The sequence below is a fragment of the Gastrolobium bilobum genome, unplaced genomic scaffold, assembly GCF_033153095.1.
Source record: "Gastrolobium bilobum isolate Gb01-03AN ecotype WA unplaced genomic scaffold, APGP_CSIRO_Gbil_v1 utg15895, whole genome shotgun sequence".
NCBI lineage: Eukaryota > Viridiplantae > Streptophyta > Magnoliopsida > Fabales > Fabaceae > Gastrolobium > Gastrolobium bilobum.
The window spans coordinates 71366-81524 of record NW_026899635.1 but is presented as its reverse complement, the minus strand read 5'-3'; the positions used below and the strand labels follow the sequence as shown (position 1 = coordinate 81524).

The following is a 10159-nucleotide window of genomic DNA, read 5'->3' as shown; positions in this document are numbered from 1 at the left end:
GTTTTACAAGTCCTATGTATTATTCTAGGATTTATCATGCACTTTTTATAATTTTCCGGGATACTTTTTCGGTACACATTTATACCGAGTAGCAGAACCGCTATCTGCGCTTTTCGTCCGAAAAGTGGCTTTCAGCATTATTTCCCACTTACTATAATTATTTAAGCCTCATAATAATTATTAAGGTCAATTATGGAATTATTTTTTAATTTCACATAATTAATTAATTAACTTCTTTTATTAACGGTGCAGGTTCTTACACTTGTCTACCCTTATTAAAACCACATTGATTAGGCATAACCAAGTGAGCCATATGAGATTTCAGCCTATTAGCCACAATCTTAGTTACAGTCTTGTAAATAACATTACAAAGGCTAATAGAGCTGAAATCTTTAAGTAATTCAGGCACATCAATCTTAGGAATTAGACAAATCAAAGTTTGGTTAACCTCTTTGTTATTATCCGGATGAAGGAACACACATTTCACAAAAGAGATAACTGACTCAGCCACCTTATCCCATTGAGATTGAAAGAAAAGAGCATTAAGCCCATCCTTCCCAGGCGACTTGTATGGACCAAAAGAGAAGACTACATCTCTGATCTCCTTACTGTTTGGCGTAATACTCATCGTGTCTAAAGCATGCGCTTCAATAACTGGAAAAAAGCCACGAACTGGAAAAGCCGGTTTAGGTAATGGATCTTTTGTGTACAGATTTTCAAAGAAGGAAACAACCATTTCCATTAAAACCTGCTGATCACCAATCCAAACTCCCTCCGAGTTTTTCAACGTATCTATGCGATTCCTCCTACGTCTGGCAACCGTCACAGAATGAAAGAAACACGAGTTCCTATCTCCAAGAGCAAACCAATTCAATTTCGATCTTTGAAACCAAGTGATTTCCTCTTGAAGATAAATCTTGTCTAGTTCCCTCCATAGATCCTTTTGCAATATCTCAAGGCTATGACTGTACTGATAACTAAGACATCTATCAATACCTCTAATCCTTGCATGCAAATCATTCTTTTTTTTTAGAGCAATCCTATAAACATTTCTATGTCATTCCGAAGCATTAATCCGAAATGTCTCCATAGCATGCATCCAGTTTACATTGTTTGACCAACATCCATTAACCACCTCATGAAAAGTGCTCTCTGTTAACCAGGACACTAGAAAACGGAAAGGACGCTCCCCTCTCGGATAAATAGCAGGTTGACCTTCCCATAATAACACTGATCGATGATCTGAGCCTAAGAAAGGAAAGTTGAAAGCCACACGGTTAGGGATAACCAAGTTCCAATTATCATTAGCGCAAACCCTATCAAGATGTTCCTGAAGATTTCTTCTTTGCCAAGTGAAAATAGGACCTTGATTGCGAATGTCAGACAAGCTACATTCATCTAAACAATCACGAAATTCCCTCATGTTATTCCAGTTATGCCCATTGCCACCTAGCTTCACATACTCATACAAATAAGTGTTAAAATCACCTGCTATCCCCCAAGCCGCATTCCTCATGGACTGATCAAACAGTGAAGACAAAATTTACCACAGCAGAATACGTTCCTGTCTTCGCGGACTTGCATAAATAAAAGTCATGAACTCCTCTCTATTTTCTTTTAACCAACAAATTTTAGTATGAACAAGTTGGTGATGAGAAAAAAGAACATCCACTGAAACTTCATCAGTGTTCTAAAGCACCCAAATACCGTCAGAAAAACCAACAGCATCACGTTGAAAGTGACCAGAAAAATCAAAACGCCGAATAGCTCTATCCGCCATAACACCACTCAATCTGGTTTCTAACAAAGCCATAACTTTAATACTGAATCAGAGGCGGAAAACTCTTTTTCCCAGCCCCTCTACAATTCCAGGTCAAAATATTCATAAAAACAATCTTAAATTTATCCGAACAGAAACCAGCCCTAAGAAAGAGCATTGGTATAGACCAAAGTCGCACCCAAAACGTCCAAATTATCCAAAGGGATAGAATCCTTGTGAGTTTGATAAAAATTCCTCATTAACGTAAGAGCATCTGGTGGTCTTCCATGTTTACCTCCATTATCCAAGCCACTAGAAGAAGGAAGAGTCTCTTGCTGATCATTAACCACATGAGACGTCTTCTTCTGAAATTTAGATAAAGAAGGGTGGGTGCAAGACAATTTTTCTATCTTGGAAATCCTCCGACATATTCTTCTGAGAATCAAGTTTAAAATTATTCTTTTAAGATTCTGCACCTTTTGAAGCATTTAATCTGTCTTTGCTAATATTAGCATTCTGGACCAGCTGATGAACTTTAGCAGATGATGCAGTTGCTTTCTTCTTTTGGTTCTCTTTGAATTTTACTCCTTGACTTTGGACCTCTTTTCTCGACTTGCCCGCGGATAGGTTAGCAGATGGAGAAACTGTTTCCATTTGAATATCCTTTTTCACCAACGGTTCTTCATTACGAGCAATTAATTCCCCATGATTAATTCGTGTCAGACCAGATTCAATGCTGATTGAATCAATCACTGGAGAATCGGAAATAATTAAGATATTATTATCCTTTTGAGCCGACTCAGAAATAGCTTGAAATCTAGAACCTGATTGAATGACCTATCTGTGATTAGGATCAGAATTGGAAACTGCCTTATTACGTAAAGCTGCATTATTAACAACGCCAACTTGTCTCCTACCCGATGGTAATGATTCCTCCTTTGATTGTGCTATGCTCCTTGATCGACGGTTACGCTGCACCAGCATCCAATTCCCAAATGGTTCCTCCTTCGCCGGAACAGAATCTTTTTCTGGCTGCTTATGCACCACCGAGTCAGAAACTTCAGGAGAATAAGTCGTAATATCTTGTTGAAGATTACTATGAGAACACTGATCCCTTCTATGCCCATACTTTCCACAAGCAAAACAAACTAAGTGGAGACCCTCATATCCAACGTGGAAGATACGATCAACAATCCGGAATTTTGACAAAAATCCTTTCCTAAGATCAACTTCGACACAAATTCTAGCAAACTTTGCTCTCTCTGTAATATGACCTTCACCAGAATCACGTTTCCTGATAGAGTTCCTATCAATCTTCATTGTGCGACCAAAAATACTACCTATATATCACAGATGATGAGAGGTATAGAATTCAATAGGAAGTCCTGGAATAAGAATCCAAACTGCCAGCTTTCTGATCTCATCATCATAAGGATTAAAAAATGGACGCCACCATTGAACTACCACATAATGATCAGCTATGATCCAAGGACCATCCTCCAAAAGATTAGAGTAATCATTCTTATTGGAAAATCGGAACAAAAAGTAGTCATTCTCCATATCAATGAACTCGTATGTGCCTGAGATATTCCACATTCTCAGTAAACGATCGAGTAAGAATCTAACTCCAACTTTCTTCCCCAGAAGTTTCACAATCACTGCCTGTCTCCAAGGTCTGTAACCTTCTAAATGCAAGGCTTTTGAAAAAGAGTACGTTGGGCAAAGAGGATCCTCCTCACCATCAACCGTAACAAAGACCTCATCCTCTTCTTCTTCGTCCTCTTCCTTACGTAGTTTTTCTACCCAATCTTCCTCATCGCTATCAGCAGCATGGGGTTCTCCATTAAAACCAAGAAGAGAATCTTTATATGACACCAACTTCCTGTTAGATGAATCACCTGACTCCTCCTTTTTTCCCCGTTGCTAGTCACATTCACCTGGATATCCTCCTCTGCCATGTGATCATCCATAGTTTGATCTTCCATAGCAGGACCTTTAGGTTTTTTTGTGCTTCGATGGAGAATATCTTCCTCCTCCGCCGTAGCATCTCGCTTCCTTGCCAGATTCTCTCTCTTCACTCATCTCTCTTTTTCTTTGTTTTGAATAAGTATAGATATTAGTTAATCTTCCATATATAAGATAAGTTAAAAAAATAATATATAATTACATGAATGACAAGAATCCTGATGCCGGCGTTTAAATTCCATGTGTCCCGAAAACTATAAAGCAGATATAATCTAAAAGATAAACCCGGTCTAAATGACACCACATAGCAGCAACTAACAGGCTAACAGCATTGATAATGCAGTAGAAGAAAAACGGGAAATATAACATGAATAACAAACTTTTCAAAAAAAAACGTGTACACAACAATAATAGTCAAAAGCCATAACTTGAAATTATTGTAATGTTTATATACAATTTTTTTTTTACCTATATACTATCTGCCTATCACAGAATCGTAGTCACTTGTGAAAACTCGCTGAAGAGTTAAAACAACTAACAAATGGGCAACATGGCATAAAAAAATAATAATAATAATAAAACATAGAAATAAAAACCTAACTAGGGGTTATTTGAAAGGATGCAATATCCTAAGATTAGAGCTATCTAATGCTTCAAAGAAGGGCAAGGGGTGTTCAAATGCAAAACTAATTCCTAGAACCAAATTTCTCTGCAATGATGGGACGAACATCATCTACATCAACCAGTTTCTCCAGAAAAGGAAGTAAAGAAATCAGTGCAGAGTCAGAAGGGTCATCAAACCAACTTTGAATAGGAATCCCATTATCAACTTGCAATCTGAACACCTAAAATGAAAACAGAGTTGAAGTTTCAGTATCATAAACCTAAGCAATGAAGGACCAAACAAATAAAAAGGTCTACATCTAATCATGAAAAACCCACAAAATTCTAGTAAGCTGAAGAAAGTATTTTCCAATAGAAGCAAATAATCTATTGGAACTTAATGAATATTGAAATGAAAACATGCAAATTAATTATCTAAATAAGGCCTTTTTTAAGTAATTATATTCCAAATTAAGTACTACTACAATATAATACCTGATATAACACCAAAATGTTTGTTCAAGAAAGAAATAAATGAAGAACATGAAAACCTGTAAATATTATGAAGATCAAGGAAATACCTCAGGAGTGTTGTCAATTATGACTACTTTTGCCAGGTCAATTCCAAGAACTGTCAAATCTTTGGTGTAGGTGCCATCTAGAAAGATGCATGATTCTCGATATAATCGTCGAGAAAAGAGTTTTTTATCAGGATCAAGAACATCTAGCAGTTTTTCAGCATACACGCTTTTACTAGCTGTGAAAATGATGATTTCAAACATCTCAGATACTTTCTCCAAAAATTCTCGGAGGAAGGGTCTCTGTCTTACATATACAGTATGCTCCTTCTCAATCAACATTTGAATTGTGAAGTCAGCATTATCACATTGCCGCATTGATGAATGGACCAGTGTTTCTGCAGAGATGAACCAACAATATTATATATTTTAGGACTAAGAAGGATCTAGTCAAATAATCAATGTACCATAAAATTTGTTTAGAAAACTAACTGAAGCAATAGCAAAGATTTCTCCGATTTTTCCTAAACATAATTCCAAAATTGGATAACAAAATACTGCAAAAAGTAACAGAAAAGACCCGAGAACAGAGAGGTGGGTACTCCAAATATAATGGCTATGTGCTAAATAGTTTAACTTTGTGTTGATCCACCTTTTTTTTTTTTTTCTGATCCGAGCCCCTAACAGGTCTGACTAATCAAGTTTTGGGTTTGAACCTCTCTACCTTATCCAGGAGTTACGACTCTCAGGAATCGAACCTACTACTCTTTGGGCTGGTCAAATTAATTTGATTGAAATGATACCTATACTAATCTAAAGTATAAAACATTGTCCCACAGGAAACTGTCATCTTTAGCTTTTCTGGTGGTGAAGCTGATTGATCATGGTATAATTAAAGAAAATTTCCCCATTAAATGGGTAAAAATCTATGAGTAAAAGCACAAGAGCAGACAAAGATGATAGAAAATTACCATCCAAATCAAGAACAAGGGTAATATGCTTCATTCTGCTTGTTTCTTTGCTTACAAGTGCAGGCAATGAGTTAAATTCATCTGATAACTCCAAAAAGTTTTTAACAAATGCCTCTGGATCAGAATAATCTACTCCGTCTGAATCAAACTGACCCGAGTTGAAAACAAGTTCTTCAGTAAATGGCTTGGCCTGATGGCACATGAGATGGAACCATGAAGAATCAGACATATGTGGAAACTCTTCACAGGATCCTCCATAATGGTAATCTGTTGCTTCTATTGTGGCATCAACAGTGGGAAATAACCTGATTCCCTCAGTGGCATCATACATCAGATTTGTCCCAGTAAATCCAAGATCATAAAGGGTATTATAGTTGAAAATATCATCAAAAACAGGTACCCCGTTGCTGGAAAACCCAGTGAGACATACTTCACACGCATCAGGCATTTGGAAATTGGAGAACTTACTGTAATCCAGTAGAGATGCCCTAGTCATTTGCTCCCTACTAACTGCAATGATCCAAACAATTGTTACAAACAGAAGTGCATTATAAGTGAAATTGATAATAAAAATACAATTATAGTAAGTAAACATTAGTTTTGGAAAGAATATTGCTTGTGGCCCACCTGGGGAAGGGGCAGCAGGCGACATACTAGAATTAAACTAAAGTAGACACTAGACATTTATATTGATTAGGATTTGTAAAGTACCAATTCCACCCAAAAGTTTAAGATTCAAGGTGAAAGCCGCATTAATCGTATATTATATTTCTCTAACTCCCTCACACAAGAACCCAATGGATTGTCCTTTTGTCCTAGTTATGGTGCTTTGGCCAATGGTGTTGGTCAATGGTTTGAAGCAAAGGAAAGGATTTGATATGTTTAACCTTTGACAATTTGTATATTGTTATCTTTTGGTTCATCCTCAACTTTTGCATTGTCCGTTAGTTCTTTAATTAAGTTTCTTTATTATCTCAAGAAAAGGAAGAACAGTATTTTAACTAGTGTGGTTTCCAGTGGGTACCTGCTTCAAATTGCTTACAAAGGGCATCGTTAGGCTCATCAAAATAATACAACATTGTTTCCGAACTTGAGGAAAGAGAAAATGGCAAAGAATCCTGTCACAAACAAACCATAAGTAATGTCAAGAAAACAGAACATTCATATTTTGATATATATATATATATATATATATATATATATATATATATATATATTTAAAGGATATAAGAAGTGCCAAATTATGATGCAACAGACTAATTTTCATTGCAAAGAAAATTCCAAGGTTGCCTTGGCTCACAACTGAATCTTAGAAGAAAAAGCTAGAGATTTAGAATCACCACTTGGTATAACTGAATCTTAGATTGGATATCCACACAAAAAAAAGGTTAATGAAGTGATAAAATAAGAATATGCTTCAATCCAGCTATTCCAACTGCATCTCCAAAACTACATTACAAGACAAAAATGCAGGTGCAATATTTCTTTATTGCTTACACATTTATGGTCATAAATCAAGGATATCAAGTAATGTTTTGAGCAATAGTAGTAATTGGATGCAACACTCAAACATACATAAATGCACAGTACACAGAATCTTAGGTTACTTGACAAGGATAATACAATCCAGAAAAGTAGACATATATATCAAACAAACAGGGTACAGATCAAAACTTGTATTACAAAACTTGCATCCAAAGGCACACATAAAGTCAAGCCCGAAGTTTAATTTAGGGCAAATAATGTCAACCATTAGCCATTTACTGCTTAATTTTTCCTACATCATGCTTCTGCCCCCAGAAGTAATGACGACAAAGTGGTCACTCAGATAAATCATAATTTGCACTCATCTTACATGCATGTTGAATTTTACGAAGACAACTAATTAAATATGACAGTTCATTGCCATAAATCTTAGACCAGGATCCTAATTCATATCATATAGATAAAGACATGAGATGAACCTGAGCCCTACCTTTTCTTCTATTGAACCTAAACATCCATTAAATGAAAGACATGTCTGCGCCACAACCGTTTGGTTTTTTTCATTGTCGTGCTCCGTGGAAGAGTCTTCATTTTTGCTAAAACCTACATCAAACATGTCCTATTATATAATGATTGGCTTTGCTTGCACCATATGTTCCAAATATATATCAAAAGATTCTATGAAATCAACTGCATCAAAGCCATAACGGATTGCATTTTATTTTTGGTCCTTTCAATTTGTTCACATATCAAAAGCTTACCATCTTGAGATGTTTGGCTTGATACTGCTAAATTTTCCGTTCCATGATCTACTCTGACCTTGGAACATGGCATTTTAGATATTTTATTTGACTTCAGGGACACATGGGGATAATTCCCTTCACTTTTGCAGGTTGTAGTTGGCTTAGCCTTCATTTCAGGGGGAGGCATTATCTGGGCTTCTGAAGAATAGTCTATAGTCAATTCAAGCAATTGACAGTTTTTAGTTTGCATTCAACTCTAAGAAACAAAAACAAAATACAGATCATACATAAACATCATTGCATAAAATGAAATGCAAAATGGATCATAGAAAAATTGAGCTAATCTAGCCCAACGTTCATGCTTTCATATCAGCACTAAGCAATATTGAAAACAAGACAATATTTAAACCAAAACTACTCAGTATTTGAAAAGCACATTTCACTGACAAGAGACACATTCCAATGGAAAAAGGAAATCTTCAACCCCATTTGTTTCATTATTTTAAAATATTTGAAAACAACAAGATATCTGAATTTGACACAAACTAGCTCTATTGAAGATGAAAGTTCCTCCTTGTTTATTTCAATCTTGTTCAGTTGAAAGTTGTGAATAGCAAAAAAAGTTATAGACTTTCCAACAAATCACAGTCTCCCAAAACCACAGTGTAAATAGTATAAGGTATAATGGTTGTGTTGTAAATCAGTCAAGGCAATTAGAAATTTTCACTCTTTACATTTTTCAAGATAGACCTTAAGCTTATACATAGACCTTAAGCTTATAAACTTGTTACCAAACTTAAAATCAAGACAACTTCCAGTATTAGCCACAATGAAAATTAAAAACTGCAACTGGGAACTGTATTCTAAGCTTCCAACAACCCTACCAAACATATAAGTCAACTAATCAAGGCTTATATTTAATTAACTTTAAAAACCTCTCAAATAAAGCAAAATCTATGGAACCCTAATAAATAATATATTTATATTAATATAAAGACTTCATAGGCTCATCTCAGTATATGACTCGCACAAAGGTTTAAGAGAGCTTATTCTAATTTGCAAGGGTATGTACAGAAATCGTCCACACTATTAGTCCTGTGTTAGAGTTCCCTTCTCTCATTGCCTGGTCCTATTAAGGGTCACCTAGGGCCCACTATGCCAGGCCCACATAGGGACAGACAAGGCCTAATCAAAATGGCACCTATCTCCAGAAAAATTAATAGAAACACTAAACCCACCAAATCAAATAATAATAATCGCTTTAACCATAAAAGATCACAGGTTCGATTCAATTCAGGATAAAATTTATAAAAATCTACCAACCTTTTTATTCTTCTTTAGCGCTCTCTATCTCCCTCACTCAGACCCCAAACTAATTATGAGTAATTACAACGATCAAGTAAAAGTAAATGAAAGTATCACCACAAAGTGACGCAAAACTAAAATTGGCAATGAATGAAGAAGAAGAAGAAGAAGAAGAACAGAAACCCAATTCACAAAAAACCATAATAAAGCAAGCAATCAATTAAGCAAATCATAATTCATACAACTTCACAAAAAAAAAGCATATATCTAGGCAAACAACTAAGGAACCTTGATCTTCTCTCTCTAACGGTCTAACTTCAAGCAACAGAAACACCAATACAAAAAAAAAAACACCCCGTTGAGCTAATTATAATTCAAACAACATCACGTGGATAAAAAATCACGACTTGAGCAAAAATTAAAAACAACGTACATACCATATGATTTTTCTCTATCTTCCCCTCTCGCTCTCGCTCTCTGTCACTTTCTCTCTCTAGAACCCAGAGAGGTGAGAGTCAGAGAAGCGAAAAGGAGTCAATGGAATGTTGTTGTTGCCGAGAGAATCTCTTTATATATTTTGAAAACAATCAGTTTGGACGGCTAGGATTAGTGATTATCATTAAATTTCAACTCAAAATTTTCTAATTTCAAATTGCAAAAGAATCAGATTGTATTTGAGTTCTTTCTGTTATTTCTGTTTCACACTATTTGATATTTTGATTTATGGTTTTATCTTTTTCATTTTAATTGAGTTTCTCTATTTTTGTTGTTCTACTTATCTTAGATAAAAAAAAAAAATTGGTATTGGTC

At 35.4% G+C, this 10159-nt stretch overlaps 1 protein-coding gene across 3 annotated transcripts; it reads right to left on the bottom strand.

The window, feature by feature from the left end:
- Positions 1–4126: 4126 nt before the first annotated feature.
- Positions 4127–9886, bottom strand: LOC133292131 (uncharacterized). 3 transcript variants are annotated; one of them, XM_061490508.1, is made up of 7 exons: positions 9787–9886; positions 8063–8254; positions 7792–7904; positions 6841–6934; positions 5817–6326; positions 4909–5243; positions 4127–4569 (listed from the first exon to the last, which is right to left on the bottom strand). In XM_061490508.1, exons 2-7 carry the CDS (start codon positions 8229–8231, stop codon positions 4411–4413), a joined length of 1380 nt encoding a protein of 459 aa, XP_061346492.1. In that variant the 5' UTR covers positions 8232–8254; positions 9787–9886; the 3' UTR covers positions 4127–4410. The 3 variants fall into 3 exon arrangements, with proteins under 3 accessions (XP_061346492.1, XP_061346491.1, XP_061346493.1); XM_061490507.1 differs by having other exon boundaries at positions 8063–8300; positions 9787–9868; XM_061490509.1 differs by having other exon boundaries at positions 8063–8242; positions 9787–9863.
- Positions 9887–10159: the final 273 nt, after the last annotated feature.